This window comes from Nansenia antarctica, assembly GCF_963989245.1.
Source record: "Nansenia antarctica genome assembly, chromosome: 2".
Lineage (NCBI taxonomy): Eukaryota > Metazoa > Chordata > Actinopteri > Argentiniformes > Microstomatidae > Nansenia > Nansenia antarctica.
The window spans coordinates 42,057,653-42,075,936 of NC_137675.1; the positions used below are offsets into that span (position 1 = coordinate 42,057,653).

Here is an 18,284-nt window from a genome sequence, read left to right on the forward strand (position 1 = left end):
GAGGGTTGAGACTCTCTCCACGCTCCCTCCATCGACGAGCAGGGGCTGGACCTCAGATTTTTTCCTCCTGAAGTCCACGATGATTTCCTGGGTCTTTGACTGGTTCAGCAGCAGGTTGTTAACCTTGCACAGCTTGCCCAGCTGCTCCACCTCATCCCTGTACGCCGCCTCGTCCCCCCCCGAGATGCAGCCCACCACGGTGGTGTCGTCTGCAAACTTTACGATGGAGTTGCTGGGGTGGACGGGGGTGAAGTCGTAGGTGTAGAGGTTGTAGAGGATGGGGCTTAGCACGCAGCCCTGGGGGGACCCAGTGCTGAGTCTGAGGGCTGTGGAGGTGTGGGAGCCCACCCGCACCCTCTGGGGGCGGTCAGACAGGAAGTCCTTGATCCATGCACAGATAGAGTGTGATAGTCCCAGGTCTAGTAGTTTGGTCACTAGCCTGTCTGGAAGGATGGTGTTGAAGGCAGAGCTGAAGTCCACAAAGAGCAGTCTCGCGTAGCTGTTCCCCCTCTCCAGGTGGGATAGAGTGGAGTGGAGAGTCGTCGCGATGGCGTCCTCTGTGGACCTGTGGGCTCTGTAGGCGAACTGGTATGGATCCAGGTTGGGCGGGAGGCGTGTGACTATGTGGGCCCGGACTAGTTTCTCGAAGCACTTCATGATGATTGTTGTGAGTGCCACCGGGCGGTAATCGTTTAGGCAGCTCACCGTGCTTTTCTTCGGGACTGGGATGATAGTTGAGGTTTTCAGGCAGGGTGGGATGGTGGCCTGGGACAGGGACTGGTTGAAGATGTTGGTGAAAACCCCGGCCAGCTGGTCGGCGCAGTCCCTCAGCACCCGTCCCAGGACGCCATCCGGCGCTGAGGCTTTTCTGGGGTCCACCGCCTTCAGCACGCGTCTCACTTCATGCTCTGTGAGGGTGAGGCTGCTGAGAGCTGGAGAGAGTGGTGTTTGTGTTGCGGTTACCTCCGTTCGCCCCTCGTCGAACCGGGCATAGAAGGAGTTCAGCTTTTCCGCCAGCAGGGGGTCGTCCTCCGCGACTGTGAGCCTGTTGGCTCTGAAGTTTGTCATGTGCTGAACCCCCTGCCACACCCGCCTGGAGTCGTTGCTCAGGAAGCATTCCTCAATCTTCTCTCTGTGGTCTGCCTTGGCCTCCCGGATGCCACGCTTTAGGTTAGCCCTGGTTGTGCTGTACAGCAGTATGTCCTTCGCTGAGTAGGCGTTGTCCCTCTCCTTGAGCAGTTTTTGGACCTTCCCAGTCATCCATGGCTTCGTGTTGGGGTAGACCCGGACACGTTTGTCCACGGTGGCTGAGTTGGTGCAGTTCACTATGTGGTTCAGAACCGACGACGTGAACTGTTCCAGGTCCTCATGCTCATATTCCTGCCATGAGGTGTCATTCAGGCAGATCTGCAGTGGAGCGGACCCTGCTGGCCAGGTTCTGACAGTCTTAGTGGTGATGGGAGCACTTTTCCTCATGGGAGTGTAGGCTGGGATCAGGAGGATTGACACGTGGTCAGACATGCCTAGATGAGCTAGCGGTCTAGCCTTGTAAGCAAGCTTGATGTTGGTGTATACCTTGTCCAGTGTTTTTTCTCCTCTTGTTGCACATTTAACATGCTGATAGAACTTGGGTAGTACTACCTTCAGGTCAGCATGATTAAAGTCCCCGGCGATTATATGTACTGCCTGTGGGTCTGCGCTCTGTCCACCACTGATGACGTCATGTAGCCGCGCCAATGCTAAGCTAGCATCTGCGTTAGGTGCGATGTAAACAGATGTTATGTACACCGCGTTGAATTCCCTCGGGAGGTATGTGGGTCGGCATTTAACAGTCAAGTATTCCAGGTCTGGGGAGCAGTGGCTACTTACAGTTTTCGTGTTTAAGCACCAGCTGTCCTTCGTAGAAATAATGAGGCCGCCTCCGCGCGTCTTCTCACTAAGCAGCGTCCAGTCCGCTCTGTGTAGAGTGCGGCCTTCTAGCCCGACCGCGGAGTCGATGATGGAGTCGTTGAGCCAGGTCTCTGTGAGAATAATCACACAGCTATCTCCCACGGTGTTGTTGGAAGCTACCTGCAGTCTCAGTTCGTCCATCTTGTTAGCCAGAGACCTGACGTTGGAGAGGAATATACTCTGCAAAGCAGGCTTATCCGGGCTTCTCCTCAGCCTAGCTAGCAGGCCTCCTCTGCGGCCTCGGCGTTGCTTACGATCTCGACGCCGTCGCTTGCGCCTGAGGGTTGGGATAGCGTACCATTGTTCACCCGGTGTCCGAGCGATATCGTGTGGGATGTTTTGCTGTTTCTAGTAAGTCTAGTCTGCTGTAGGTACTATTTACACAACAGTTCCCTATAAGTACTGACATAAAAATGTACATACAAATGTGTTTAAAAACGCTAAAAAGCACCGACGTCGGTAGCCCCTCCAGCCTCGCGTGTAATCGCGCCGCCATCTTGGAACATTTTTGACATTTATGCTACCCAACATTTATGCTACCCAGCTTGGAAGAGTGGGCTTTAGGAGTAGCCTAACCATTATGATATCTGGGCTACTAGAGCGCAAGTTACTATCAGTATATTAACTTAATATACTATATCTAGTAGCCCAGATATCATAATGGTAAGGCTACTCCTAAAGCCCACACTTCCAAGCTGGGTAGCATAAAAACAATGTCAATGCATAATGGTATGCATGGTAGGGAGGGAGGGAGTCTGGTGGAGTCTGGTCATAATGGTATGCATGGTAGGGAGGGAGGGAGTCTGGTGGAGTCTGGTGCTGATTGGGCGGTTTTCACCACCCGGATGCTCTCAATGGTGCAGCGGTAGAAGTTGGCTAGAATCCTGGGAGACAGCTGGGCTTTCTTCAATCTCCTCAGAAAGTATGGGTGCTGCTGCACCTTTTTGACCAGGGAAGAGGAGTTGAAGGTCCGTGAGAGGTCCTCGGTGATGTGGACACCCAGGAACATGAAGCTGGGTGTGTACGCAGCCCCATGTTTTCCTGAAGTCCACAATGATCTCCTTGGTCTTACAGGTGTTGAGAGCCAGGTGGTTGTTTGCACACAACACTGCCTGTTGTGGACCTCCTCCCTGTAGGCCGACTCATCATTGTTACTTATCAGGCCTACCACCGTGGTGTCATCTGTCTTGATGATAGTGTTAGAGCCATGCATCAGCACGCAGTCGTAGGTGAAGAGGGAGTAGTGAAGAGTGGAGAGGGCTCAGCAGACAGCCGGTCAGGGTGAAGGAGGAGTGGTTGACCAACTTGACAAGCTGGGGTTGGTCGGTTGGTCAGGAAGTCCAAGGTCCAGCTGCAGAGGGAGGTGCAAAGGTCACTGAGCTTAGTGACCAGCTTGCTGGGGATGATGGTGTTGAATGCTGAGCTTCCTTGCATAGGTGCTGCTTGTATCTAGGTGGGTCAAGGTGGAGTGAAGTGCCGCTGAGATGGCATCCTCCATTGACTGTTCTTGCGGTAGGCGAACTGGTAGGGGTCTAGTGTGGGGGGTAGGTGAGTTTGTAATTGGGCCAGGACCAGCCTCTCAAATCGCAATGGGGCAGAAGTCATTCAGGCCTGCTGCAGCAGAGTTCTTTAGCACCGGCACGATGGTTGTTGACTTGAAGCACGTGGAAACAACTGCCTGGGCCAGTGACAGGTTGAAAATGTCAATGAAAACCCAACTGTGCGTGGTATGAGAGTAGATAGGAGTTGGTCACATTGCTTGGTCCTTGCTTGGTCCTCATTAAGATAAACTGATATTTAGTTGCCAGTGAAACCACAGTCAAACAAAACACATCACCCATCATGAACGGGGTTGGATATAGCCTACATCAGGGGTCGGCAATTAAGTTTGGCCTCGGGCCCAAAATGTTTTGACCCACTAGATGACGGGCCCGAACATAATCAAAGGCTAATTTAAGTAATTGATAGTTAAAAAATGTGACACGTTCTAATGCTTTGACTTTTCTTTCGAAAAATGTACACATCGCTAGTCAACTAACACAGCTTGTTTTGTGAGCCTGCTAACAATGTAAAGTAGTGTTCTAGTTAACTAGGTAGCAGTCCAATCCATTACGTTGCAGTATTTTGGCTTGACTAGCGAGTTTGTGTTGTGATTCTCAACAACGTTGAAACGTAGTTTCACCCTTTTCCATATTTTTGAATAATAAATGTGTGGACTGACGATGTAGCGCAGCCTAACTTATTCTAATAATTATTTAACATAGTTTTGTTCTGATAATTATTCCCCCCTCCTCCCAGACAAGGTCACATTATTATTGGATTGGTTGTTTGCGTGTCGGGTGAAGTTAGCTAAACATTTAACCTGCTAGCTAGCAAGAGAAACATAATGTCACTCTCCAAAGGTCTAAAGAGGAAAGTTGACGGTGAAAACAGGGCATTTAAAGAGGAATGGACAGTGAACTATACGTTCATCCTACCTGGTTTCATCAATGCAAAGCCGACTCACATTTTACGTGCTCACAATGTTCCCTTTCTATACATGCGAGTCGTCCTTTTCGTCAATGAATGTGATAAAGACGCACGAGAGGAATCGATTGATGCATAAAAACCTTGAGAACTGCCTGCGGATTAAAGTGACGTCCATATCACCAGATATCAAGCAAATAGTGACCGATGGGAGATGCCACTTTTCACATTAAGTGACTACCAAGCCTGTCGTTATTGTATTTAATAACCTAATTGTATTTTGTATATTTTGAATTAATGGCTCATTGTAATTATTACCCCTAATAGCGTGTTTGCTCTGTCGCTTTAGGAGCATAGGCCTATGCACCACCACCCCTCGCCCTCCAGGATCAAGCGGATTCTGTTTGTTTTTTTGCGCCGATTTTGTTGTCAATGTTTTTCAGAAAATTAAACTGAATTTGCTTTGTTACTGTTCATATGTGTTGCAGTCACATACTGTATACGTAAACATTACGTTTGAATGATTTACTGAGCTGGTGTTATTTTTTTCAAACCACACACCACATGTCAGCTATTTCAGCACCACGCGTTGTCCACCTACTTATGATTCACTATGAGGGGTTCAGCGTCAGTGCGCTTCGGTGCACCCCGCTGCCTGATTGTCTGTCCCTGTGTCATTCACTCTCAACATGGATAAAAGTACAATAAGCATTATTCAGGTGGAGGTAGATTCTCTATTCGGACATTATAGGCGCTATATGTGGGACTGTCGGTCCGATATTGTAAAAAAAAAAAACAATTAAAAAAAATCTATAAATATAGGCTGTTATTTTTTTTTATATAGTGTTATTTTACTCTCTATCATTAGTTTATTTTTGTTCAAATGTGTGTTCACACCAAGTACATTCACATTACATTACATTTTTGGCATTTAGAAGACGCCTTATTTCAAAGCACCTTACAATCAATACATTTGACTAAATAAGTGAATCATCAATCAACCAGTTGCAGCAGGAAAAGTAATCTAGCTCAGGCCAGCGGCCATTGGCAGTCGTCGTGCTAGGAGAAGAAGGTTTTGTTGTTGTTGTTGTTGTTTTTAATAGTAGACACTGGATTGACATTACAAGTGCAAGGGGGTAGTAGACATCTCAGGAGAAACAGTCGGAGGGGGGGAAGCAGGTGTCTCTGGAGATACAGTGCAGGGGTGTAACCAAGTTTTCTGCAAATCTACTAACTAAATGAAGAATTCCATTAATGAGTAGAGCTGGCAATCCTGACAAAGAGGAGCATATTTTCATTGGTTCTTCTTCGGCGTATGGGTAGTTGTTTTCCTCTCCACTCCACCAGGCTCGGGGCCGAGGGGCTACCCTTTTACCACCCCGAGACCTGGTTGAGGGGCTCACCCGGGCTATATTTCTGGACACCCCTCCAGAAGCCACGTCATCGTCTCGTCATCTAATACCGACAGACCATGCATCCCGTTGGGTGGGTGGTACACCGGGCAATCCAGGATAATATGGTCTGCGGTTTGGTCCTCTGCGCCACACTCGCACGACGCATTTGGGGCCAAGCCCCATCTGTGCATTGATGAGCGGAAACGCCCGACGCCGGTCCGGAGACGATTGAGCCTCACCCAGGATACCCAGGATATCATTGGTTGACAGCCAATAATAAAAAGAAGAACTAGCCTACGTACAGTATGTCATATATGTTTTATGTTAAAATCGGTCTGGAAAGGCCTTAAGGCGATCTGCGACTGGTGAAACAGTAAATTGTCTAACCCACCACTGGGTATAAAACAAGGACATGGTGTTTTGCTTGACTAAAAGTAACAAAGAGGAACTTGAGAAATGATAGGGAAATAACAGCATACAGTATTGTAAGGTTACCGGTTTGGTATGTTACTATAGTCCATATCCACAAACCTTGCTATACATTCACCTAGAACTACATTCATGAGGGCAGTCACTTTGCTTTTGCTCATACAATCAAAAAGTACATTAGATTTGAACTGCAGAAGCATACTTTTCTTTGCTTTTAAGTAGTAATTTATTGACATCAACACTTTAAAAGCCTGTGTCTGCTTGCAAAATCTTGTATTTTTTCGAAAGCGAAACGCTGTCTTTTTTGTGTTGCTTATTACAAGTGGTGGGACTCCTTTGGAATTCGACCATCATCCCGGCTGCTTCTCTCTACATAATTCTCCAGCTCACTGAGTAACTGGATCACCCCAACGGAAACGAGGCAACCTGTGTGTCCCTGTGTACACACACACACACACACACACACACACACACACACACACACACACACACGCACGCACACACACACACACACACACACACACACACACACACACACAGTATGTGTTTTTGTTACCTATTTGCATTATTTTCAGACCATGTAGTTTCGACCAATATTGTTCAATGTTCTATTTTACTCACAATCATCTACTCTCCCTCTGCCTCTCCATCTCTATCTCTCCCTCTCTATCTCTCCCTTTATCTCTCCATCTCTATCTCTCCCTCTCTATCTCTCCCTCTATCTCTCCCTCTCTATCTCTCTCTCCCTCTCTATCTCTCTCTCTGCTTCTCCATCTATATCTCTCCCTCTGCCTCTCTATCTCTCCCTCTGCCTCTATATCTCTCCCTCTGCCTCTCTATCTCTCCCTTTGTCTCTCTATCTCTCCCTCTGCCTCTCAATCTCTCCCTTGCCTCTCTATCTCCCTCTGCCTCTATCTATCTCTCTATCTCTCCCTCTGCCTCTCTATCTCTCCCTCTGCTTCTCTATCTCTATCTCTCCCTCTATCTCTCTATCTCTCCCTCTCTATCTCTCCCTCTGTCTCTCTAACTCTCCCTCTCTATCTCTCCTTCTGTCTCTCCCTCTGCCTCTCTATCTCTCCCTCTGCCTCTCTATCTCTCCTTCTGTCTCTCCCTCTGCCTCTCTATCTCATTCTCTTCCTCTCTATCTCTCCCTCTGCCTCTCTATCTCTCCCTCTATCTCTCCCTCTATCTCTCCCTCTGTATCTCTCCCTCTCTATCTCTCCCTCTATCTCTCCCTCTCTATCTCTCTCTGCTTCTCCATCTCTATCTCTCCCTCTATCTCTCCCTCTCTATCTCTCCCTCTGCCTCTCTATCTCTCCCTCTGCCTCTCTACCTCTCCCTCTATCTCTCCCTCTGTTTCTCCATCTCTCTCTCTGCCTCTCTATCTCCCTCTGTCTCTCTATCTCTCCCTCTGCCTCTCTATCTCTCCCTCTGTCTCTCTATCTCTCCCTCTGCCTCTCTATCTCTCCCTCTGTCTCTCTATCTCTCCCTCTGGCTCTCTATCTCTCCCTCTGCCTCTCTATGTCTCCCTCTGCCTCTCTACCTCTCCCTCTATCTCTCCCTCTGTTTCTCTATCTCTCTCTTTGCCTCTCTATCTCTCCCTCTGTCTCTCTATGTCTCCCTCTGCCTCTCTACCTCTCCCTTTATCTCTCCCTCTGTCTCTGTATCTCTCCCTCTGCCTCTCTAACTCTCCCTCTGTCTCTCTATCTCTCCCTCTATCTCTCTATCTCTCCCTCTGCCTCTCTATCTCTCCCTCTGTCTCTCTACCTCTCCCTCTGCCCCTCTCTATCTCTATCTCATTTTCTGTCTCTCTGTCTCTTTATTTCACACAGCGGCATCCATACGTATTTAAAAGAGCAAGCATTTTGATTATTATATTATTCGTTTTTTTATGTTTGGCATTTTGCAGAATATGAATTATTATTATTTTGGCTCTATACTCCAACAATAAATCAAATAATTACCATGGAGTCAAAGTAGAGATTCTCAGCTTTAATTCAATGTGGTTGTTTTTTCAGATTGGGTTCACCATCACTATTTCAGGGCTCCAAAATATTGGAAAAAATAACAAAATAAAGTACTCATGTTTAGTATTAGGTCAACAATAATTTGCATGCAACTGCCTGAAGTCTACTACACATAGAACCCACCAGAGCCTGTACTGTGATCTTCAGTTGTTGTTTGTTTTGAGGTCTTTTTGTCTAAAGTCTTATCCTTGGGAAATTAAATCCATGTTCAATTGACTTTTCCAGTCAAGAGCTTTTTGGCCCTGAAAAAATTCCTAGTTGCTATGGCAGTATGTTTGGGGTCATTGTCTTACTGTATGATGAAGCGCCATCCAATGAATTTGGAGGCATCTGCTTATACTGGAGCAGACAAGATGTTTCTGTACACTTCAGAACACATTCTGCTGCTGCCGTCATCAGTTGAGAAACGTTCTAGTGGCAGCTATACACGCCCAAACCATGACCCCCCTCACACATGCTGTAAATACCAGGTGATATGCTGCAGATCCTTTTTTCTCCAAACCTTCCTCTTGCGATCACTCTGGTACATGATAATATTTTTTTATTTTTTTGAAAGACCGTTTTCCAGATCTCTGCATACTTATCAGGTCCTTTTTAGCAAACTGTAACCTGGCCATTCTCTTTCACCTTGCAGTGAAGCCTCTGTAATCCGTCTGGTGATGGTATACTGAGGATGGTAGTCTCTGACACATTCACACCTACATCCTGGAGAGTGTTCCTGATCTGTGGGACAGTTTGTTTGTTTTTCTTACAGTTTTCCTCTATTGCTCTTATTTTCTTTGTTCTATTGTTTGTTCTGTATGAAGAACACTTTACAAATCCAACTGTTATTGCTGACATGTGTACAGTATTTCAGAATAAAAAATATAACACTGAAAATGCAAAAGGCCTACTGATAATCTTATCATAGCACTGTTTTCCGCTGATCATAGTGTTTTCCATTGTGCACGTCAGTGTTCAATTGGTTCTTACAAGTGTCTATGCATTTGATGGTGTGTGTGTCATTTGACAACACAATTGTCTGTGTGTGGTGTGTGTGTGTGTGTGTGTGTGTGTGTGTGTGTGTGTGTGTGTGTGTGTGTGTGCGTGCGTGTGTGTGTGGTGTGTGGTGTGTGGTGTGTGTGACAGAGTGGGCAGTGCCAGGGCAGCAGCAGGGACAAGGCCTTGTGAAGAGGTGCTGTAATGGGTACCCACCTACCTAGGGGCCATGCCAACGACAGCTGCTCCCACAAAGGGAGAGCTGCTGATTCAGAAGACGTTAACATATGCCGAGCACGGAAAACTGCTGTTTGTGTCACCATGCTTAAAAGCTTTTGCACGTCAAATATTCCCACATACGTAAGTCCCCATTTATGATTTTCTTTCCTTCCCCAAAGAGTGAAGGACAGTAAAAGAAGAGATCTGTGGCTTCAGGTCAACCGCAGAGAGGATGAAAATGGTAAACAGTGGGACCCTTCCAGTCAAGTCAGACTTGCCGCGTAAATCCCTAGATGAGAATGTTACATTTGTTTTCTTAAGATAGGATAATGAATAAATCTGTTCAATGGGCATAGATGATGCATTTGCCAATGTGATGAACTGTTAATCAGTATATAGCCTGCATAGTATATATAGTATACAGTGGTATTATATGGGGTTGAGATCTGGAGACTGGCTAGGCCACTCCAGGACCTTGAAATGCTTCTTACGAAGCCACTCCTTTGTTGCCCGGGCGGTGTGTTTGGGATCATTGTCATGCTGAAAGACCCAGCCATGTTTCATCTTCAATGCCCTTGCTGATGGAAGGAGGTTTTCACTCAAAATCTCACGATACATGGCCCCATTCATTCTTTCCTTTACACGGATCAGTCCTCCTGGTCCCTTTGCAGAAAAACAGCCTGAAAGCATGATGTTTCCACCCCCATGCTTCACAGTAGGTATGGTGTTCTTTTGATGCAACTCTGCAACTTCTTTCTCCTCCAAACACGACAAGTTGACTTTTTACCAAAAAGTTATATTTTGGTTTCATCTGACCATATGACATTCTCCCAATCCTTTTCTGGATCATCCAAATGCTCTCTAGCAAACTTCAGACGGGCCTGGACATGTACTGGCTTAAGCAGGGGGACACGTCTGGCACTGCAGGATTTGAGTCCCTGGCGGCGTAGTGTGTTACTGATGATAGCCTTTGTTACTTTGGTCCCAGCTCTCTGCAGGTCATTCACTAGGTCCCCCCGTGTGGTTCTGGGATTTTTGCACACCGTTCTTGTGATCATTTTGACCCCACGGGGTGAGATCTTGCGTGGAGCCCCAGATCGAGGGAGATTATCAGTGGTCTTGTATGTCTTCCATTTTCTAATAATTGCTCCCACAGTTGATTTCTTCACACCAAGCTGCTTACCTATTGCAGATTCAGTCTTCCCAGCCTGGTGCAGGTCTACAATTTTGTTTCTGGTGTCCTTTGACAGCTCTTTGGTCTTGGCCATAGTGGAGTTTGGAGTTTGACTGTTTGAGGTTGTGGACAGGTGTCTTTTATACTGATAACGAGTTCAAACAGGTGCCATTAATACAGGTAACGAGTGGAGGACAGAGGAGCCTCTTAAAGAAGAAGTTACAGGTCTGTGAGAGCCAGAAATCTTGCTTGTTTGTAGGTGACCAAATACTTATTTTACAGAGGAATTTACCAATTAATTCATGAAAAATCCTACAATGTGATTTCCTGGATTCTTTCCCCCCATTCTGTCTCTCATAGTTATAGTTTAAGTGTACCTATGATGAAAATTACAGGCCTCTCACATCTTTTTAAGTGGGAGAACTTGCACAATTGGTGGCTGACTAAATACTTTTTTGCCCCACTGTAGGTATATGAAGAGGTTATAGCTAGCCAGCTATGATTTAACTACAAAATCATGAACAGCAAACTATAGCCAAAACATGGCCTGGTGGAGGGGGACATGTGAGCTAGTCACATTGAACAGACTACCAAAACAGCAAAATAAAGTGTCTTAACGTCAGAAAAGTGATAGATAGTCAGAAATACATTACCGGGAGATTCATTACGGTAGTTGTATATGCCAGGATATGACACCTCAGGCCATTGGGTCGGGTCATTCTTCGATGGAGGCAGACTGAAAGGAAACTCATCAACCACTATTTTGTAAAAAAAAAAAATATATGTCTAACGACACCGATCGTTGATCGGCAACAACATTACATAATTGTTTGCCTGACTGGTCATTTGAGTTGAGCTGCTAATAGTTAAAAAGCAATACTGTTTACTTATTTTATTCTATTAAAGACCTCGGATTTGCATTTACTGCCAGTCAAACTAAAGGGAGTGTTTCCCCCAAAAAGGGGCGGGGGGCATGACACAAGGGCAAAATACCCGGATGTGTTGCTCTGATGAATTCATGAGACTCACCCTGCTAAATCTGAGCTGCTCCACCCCAAGCACACTGGGCTGACAATGTTAACACCATTCACTGCATAGCATAGAGGGCACACACGGGTAATAACGAGGGCACACACAGGTAATAACGAGCAATAACAATACCCTTCTGTACAAACGAAGGAGAGTATCCTCATCTAATTCCGTCTTTCAACCAATGATGTATACCCATTGATTTGAGAAGAAAATGGTGTATAATGCCTTAAAGGGATAGTTCAGGTTTTGTTGTTAGACCTAATTTCCCATTTACTTGGAGTGATCCCATTCATGTACACTGATATGGCTAAATGCTAGTCCTGGAGCTAGCCAAAGAAATCTCAAGTATGGAAATATTACTGAAAAAAGTGTCTGGATGAGCCTCCAACACGCCACGGTCCAACATATATATATATATATATATATATATACAGTATATATATATATATATACAGTATATATATATATATATATATTTTTTTTTTTTTTTTTTTTTTTTTAACTATCCCTTAAAAATTCTTTCATGATCTGTCTCCTAATCAATAACCAAAATCGAAGAAATCCCATGATATTTAGGTTTTTGTCATACAAGACACAACTGACAGAGCTGTTGTCTGTACCCAGGTTGCTGGAGAAGCGTCAGGCCAATGGTGAGACCATCGAGCTGTCTGCGGAGGGCCGTCCTGAGCTGGTGGAGGAAAAAGAGCTGCCTGTTGTGGACTGCACTTGCTGCGGTCTGCCCCGGCGCTACATCATTGCGATCCTCTCTGGTCTGGGCTTCTGCATTTCCTTCGGCATTCGCTGCAACCTGGGCGTGGCCATCGTTAGCATGGTCAATGACCAAACCGTCTATAAAGGAAACAAGGAGGTGCTAGTGGTGAGTGTCGCTGTAGTGACCATGGCAGATCAACAGTAAACGGTTTTGCAATAGAAAAGATATCTGAAAAAGACATCAGAAATCTGATCGCACAAATTCAGATTAGTGACGTTCACATTTCACTCAGTGTTAAAACATTTACTTCAGACTTCTGTGCAATTGGGGTGTCTAGCAGGTTGTCAACTCGACAGGAGAAGGACTAGAAATTGAAGGTAACAGGGGTAAAACTAAAAACAAAATAAAAAAAAGAGCAAATAAACCAAAAGAACTAAGGCTCAGCTAAAATTAAATCAACATCAAAATCTACATCTACATCTACATCTAAAGCTAAATCAAAATCTAACGCTAAATCTAAGGTTACTAAATAAGAACGATATTCCATTTGTTCATTTGCTTCTTTAATGAAATGACTCTGCAGAATGACAATAATCAAACAAGTCCTGAGCAGGGCGAATGCAGGTGTACACATTATAACAGTAGTCTATCCAATTCCGTTTCCGGTGCGTGCACCTAAATATATGTCCGTAGTGCAATATTCCCTATCTCCCCCCGAGCCTTTAACACGACAACAATAAAGGCTGAAACAACAACAAGCCTATAAGAAGAGAATAACTCAAGTGTCCGTACAAATCACGAATCAACAAGCAAAGTGCACAACACAACACAACACAACACCCATATAACCTAGAAATGTCAACCCATGGAAAAGTCTCTGTGCCAGGCAGGCACGCAGGTCGCCCTAGCGGAACGGCGTAGGCCTGACGGCGGCGGCGGCAGCGACGTGACCGGGACTGGCGGGGAAGAGACCACTGTGGCCCCAGGGGCCGGCAGCGACATCTGGGGGACGGCACACCCTGGCGAGTCTCGAGCTGGTGTCACAGGCGAGGCGGATGTGGGGTGTGTCCCACGCCGGGGAGAGCCCGCTGATGGCAGCGCCAGCGGCGGGGTGGACCCAGGCTCCGATACGGGTATTCCAGGGTCGCTTGTGGGGTCAGGCAGCCGCGGCGCAACAATAGGCGCCGGCCTGGCGATGCGGATCGCCAGATCATCATAGATCGATCGGGGCGGAAGCTGGTCATTGCGAACCGGGTAGAACTTGCGCAGGAATCTCCTGTTCCGAAGTGTGATCCTGCCCGAGCCGTCAATCTTGATCACGTATTGATCGTGCTGACGCACCTCCACGACGCAGCCCGTCCTGTCCCATTTGTTGGGGTGGGGTCCTGTCTGGTTCTGTACACGGACCAAATCCCCAACTACGAGCGGCGGAAGGCGTTTAGTGTGCTCCGCCCAGGTGCCCGCTGTGCGGATATGGCGTTTGCGGAGGGCCTCCTCCCTCGCTGTCAGTGTCTCACGCCAAGTTTCATGAGGCCTGTATTTTCCGGGGGCGATCGGGATGAAATCGCGTATCGGGCGGCCGAACACACACATCGCTGGGGAAATCTTGGTGTCCGGGTCAGGCGTGTTGCGGTACTGCAGTATCGCCCTCTGCACGGCGTCAGTGTCGAGTTCACCCTTCGGGCCAGTGTTGTCAGTGATCAGCCGTTTCATCGTTTTCACTCCTATCTCTGCACGGCAGTTGCTGTGGGGGAAAGCCACTGATGAGAGGCGATGGTGGACCCCCCATCTGCGCAGGAAAGACCTGGTCTCGGCGGAGGTGAACTCAGGCCCCCCGTCCGATGAGAGCTCCTCAGGTGTCCCGTATGTCGCGAAGGCGCGACGTAAGTGGCTTATCAGGTCGAGAGCGCCACCCGATGACCTCGATACGATCGGCCAGTTCGAGTAACGGTCCACCGTCACGAGGTAGTGTACACCTCTGTGCATGAAAAAGTCTGAGCACACCGCCTGGAAGGGGTAAACGGCCGGGATGGGCGGGGTCGGCGGTGCCCCAGGTTGTGAAGGCGCCATCCGGTGGCAGTGCTCGCAGTTGTTCCGAGCGGCGCTGATGTCGGCTGACATGCCTGGCCAGAACACAGAGGACTCCGCGCGGGCGGTCATCATCGAGACGCCCTGGTGGGCAGCGTGTAGGGCACTCAGTACCTCAACGCGGAGTGAGGGCGGTATGACCACCCTGTCCTTGAACAAGACCACCCCGTCAGTGGATGTAATGTGGTCACGGTATTGGTGGAAGCCACGAATTGTCACAGGCATCCCGATCCTTGACTCGGGAAAGCCGTCCACCGCCATCTCCTCCAACGTACGCATATCGCTGTCACTGCTGGTGGCATCCCTGACGCGGTCCCATGTCACTGATCGCAATGACTCCAGCCCCGCGGCGCACCATGCCAGGTCACCATCCTCGATGTCGTCGCTGTCCTCCGGCTCAGTTTGGCGTAGGAGAGACAGGATGTCAGTGTGCGTGCTGGGCGAGAGGTAGGTCACCGCGGCAGCGCTGTCGTCCGGAAGGTTCATGAGCGGTGGTCGAGAGGTGCCGACCGGCCTGCGTGACATGGCATCCGCCGCCTTGTTCTTCATGCCCGGGACATGTACGATGCGGAAGCGATAACGCAGGGTCTTCTCCTTGAGGTTCCTGAGGCGGGGGTTGGGTACGTCGTCGAGTGCTCTGTCTGTAAGGAGTTTCAGCAGCGGCTTGTGGTCAACCGCTATGATCAAGTCCTTGCAGCCCAGCACAAAGTAGCGCGCCTTGTCCAAGGCGTCTGCGACTGCGAGGGCCTCACCCTCTACAGGTGCGTATCTGGATTCCGCTGCATGCGTGAACCTGCTGCCGACCAGGGTTATCTTCCATCCATCAGTGCAGCAGAAGGGCCTGACTGGCATGCACCGGCAGTGCTTCTGAAACAACCAGAACCCAATGCCCTCCTTCGACCAGTCTGTGGCGAGGCACGTCGGCTTGGCCTTATCAAAGATGCGCACACCACGCTCGATCTCCTGGACGATCGTGTCCTTCGACTCGCAGAATATGTCCTCCAACTCCGGGGACCATTCGAAGCGTGCCCCACTCTGCAGGAGCTTCCGGAACGGCTGCATACGTTCAGCCATACTGAAGGCGTAGGCCACTTGGTTGACCAGTCCAAACCATGACCTGATGTCAGTGATATTGCGTGGACGTGGGAAGTCGTGGATCGCCTCCAGATAGCGGCTGCATGGCCGTACGTCGTTCATGGTGATCGTGAAGCCTGCAAAGTCCACCGTGGATGCGCCGAAGACGAACTTCTCCGGGTTGAGGATGATTCCGTTCCGGCCGCATACATCCAGCCATTGTATTGCCTGGAAGTAACTCTCCTCGATCGTGTCAGCCCACAGCAGTGTGTCATCCACGCATTTGGTCTTGCTGCCGATGTCTGCAACCACTTCGTCGTACCTTCGTGAGTAACCGTCTCCCGACGCCATATACCCTTGCGGGGCTGAACGGTACCGGTAGCGCCCCCATGGAGTGATGAATGTCGTCTTGTGGCGGTCATCGTCGTGCAGTGGGACGCTGTGATAACCGTTCCACGCGTCGAACACAGTCTTGCGTTTCCCGCTGGGTACACGTCTCGCCTGGTGGAAAGGGGACTGTGTGTGGTGGGTTTCGCGGAACGCATGCTTGTTGAGTGCTTGGAAGTCGACTGTGCGGCGTGGTTTGCCGTTCTTCTTGGCACAGATCACCATGCGGTGACACCACGTCACCGGTGTACCGACGGGTACCTCCTCTAACACGCCAAGGCGAACGTCCTGGTCGAGGCCTGCCTTCACCTCATCCTGCCAGTGTATGGCCACGGGGATGGGGGTGTGATGGGCAACTGGTGTCGCATTCTCATCAAGCATGAGACGGAGCGGCGGGCCTGACATCCTTGGTAGGGGCTGGTGGGGGCACGTATTGAAAGTGCTCTGGGCGTACGTTTTGAGTAAGTGCTCGCGTAGAGCTTCCCTGTTAGCTTCGGTCGCCGGCATGGGGAGCGTGGTTGATTTGGCTGGCGGCTCTGCACGCCGTGGGCAGTCACATAGTTCTGAGGCCGCCAGATTCACCTCCCCAAGTGTTGGGAACCTGTCCGAGATCATGCCCAGATCCACGCAGGCTGAGCGGGAGAGGAATATGCGGTCTGAAGTGTCCGTCACGTATGCAATTTGGCGTGTCTCCAACCTCCGAGCGTCGTTGCTGTCACCGGCGAACCTGACCACCGCGGCACCAAGAATTCGAATTCCCTCGTTGTTCGCCGCCCTCATGGTCATGGATACGGGAATGAAGTCCTCCGTACTCAACCCCATGTGTTGGGCGACCTTGATACCGATCAGGCAGCTCTGGCAGCCCGTGTCGGCCATGGCAGGCAGGGTCACTGCACGGGTGCGTTTCAGGAGGTCAAATCCCAGTGCTCTGTAATCCTCACGTTCGACGGTGAGGGAGAGGTTGATGTAAGGCTGCGGGTTGGATGTACGCTTCATCCACTTGTCACACATATCGTCGTATAGGTGGTGAGCGAGGGGAAGTGTGTGTAGCTTGTCATCCGCGCTGGCCACGGTGAGCGTGCACAGCTCGACGAAGGCTGCCGCCTGCTCGTCGCCCACCACATCTGTCTTCTCAGGTGGGGGTTTGGCCGGCCGGCTACCCAGGCAGACCTTCTCAAGGTGATTCTGGCGGCTACATTTCCGGCATGTCTTGCCATAGCCGGGGCACTCGTCACGTCTGGTGCGCCATATGGGCGTTTTTCCGTGGCCCATCCCGCCGCAGTAAACGCATGCTCCGTCAGGCTTGGCCTTCGGTGTCTCCCACCTGGCGGCCCCTTTGGTGCGAAGGTCCTGCTGTTTCCCTCGCCTATATGAACTACTGATCATGTCTGTGCTCTGAGGGTCGAGTAGGCGCGATGCTGAGCGTTTCCCGGACTCCTTGGCTTCGATATACTCTATCATGTCCTTTAATGGCATGTCCTGGTTCTTTTCGCCAAGCAGGTCGAGCTGTATTTCTTGGTCCGCGATGCCGCGGGCGATCACGTCACGTAGTATTTCCTCTGTGAAGTTATTGATTTGATCGCACCCCGCCTTAGTGCAGTCCATCTCATACTTGCATGTGTCTGCCTGCCCCTTCAAGCGGGCGTGGAATGATCGGATGGGCTCCTCATGTCCCTGTCGCATGTTAGATAGGGCCACCCGAGCCACCATGGTGTTTTCCGCACGGACGGCGAGCGCCTTCATGGCCGCGAGGACCTCTCTCTCATCGCTGTCTACCAGGCTTCTGCCTGCAGCGCGAGTGAGGTCTTTCCTCAGATCCTCCTCGCAGCACTCTAGGAGCTGTGTGACGATGTCGGGTCCGACCAGCTTAGTGCCCCTCTTGTATTCACTCCAGCGGGTTACGAAGTATGACCAAGTCTCTGCCGTCCCGGCCAGAGCTATAGAGGGGCGCCTGAGTTTCTCCATTTTACTGTTACTGCTCGGCGCTCTGGGAACTGCAGTGTGTGTTGTGGCATGTATGTTCAGCATGGCCACTACCACTGCTGCCTCTTCATGTCTAGCTACATAGTCACAGCCCTCGATCGGGCAATCCACTATTACAGGTGCCATTAGTACAGATACTCCCAAAAAATATTCGGTTAATTACCAGTTCTATTCTTTGACGAGATGTCCGTATTCAGATTCCCGGGTAGCGTTATTTGCCGATGTCCGTGTCACCGTGTGAGTCGTTCGCGGATGCGTCTTCCTCTCTGTTGGTTTGTCTGCTTGACTGCATCACGTTGTTTGATTATAAATAAGAACGATATTCCATTTGTTCATTAGCTTCTTTAATGAAATGACTCTGCAGAATGACA

General features: G+C 49.2%; 1 protein-coding gene across 1 annotated transcript in view; it reads left to right on the forward strand.

Annotated features, from left to right (window-relative positions):
* Nucleotides 1-18,284, forward strand: part of slc17a7a (solute carrier family 17 member 7a) — a gene marked incomplete at both ends in the record, with an annotated part of 59,870 nt that overhangs the window by 18,058 nt on the left and 23,528 nt on the right. The window contains one exon of the mRNA XM_080522486.1: nucleotides 12,294-12,546. Coding sequence (XP_080378612.1) covers nucleotides 12,294-12,546 — 253 coding nt within the window. The remainder of the gene's footprint in view (nucleotides 1-12,293; nucleotides 12,547-18,284) is intronic.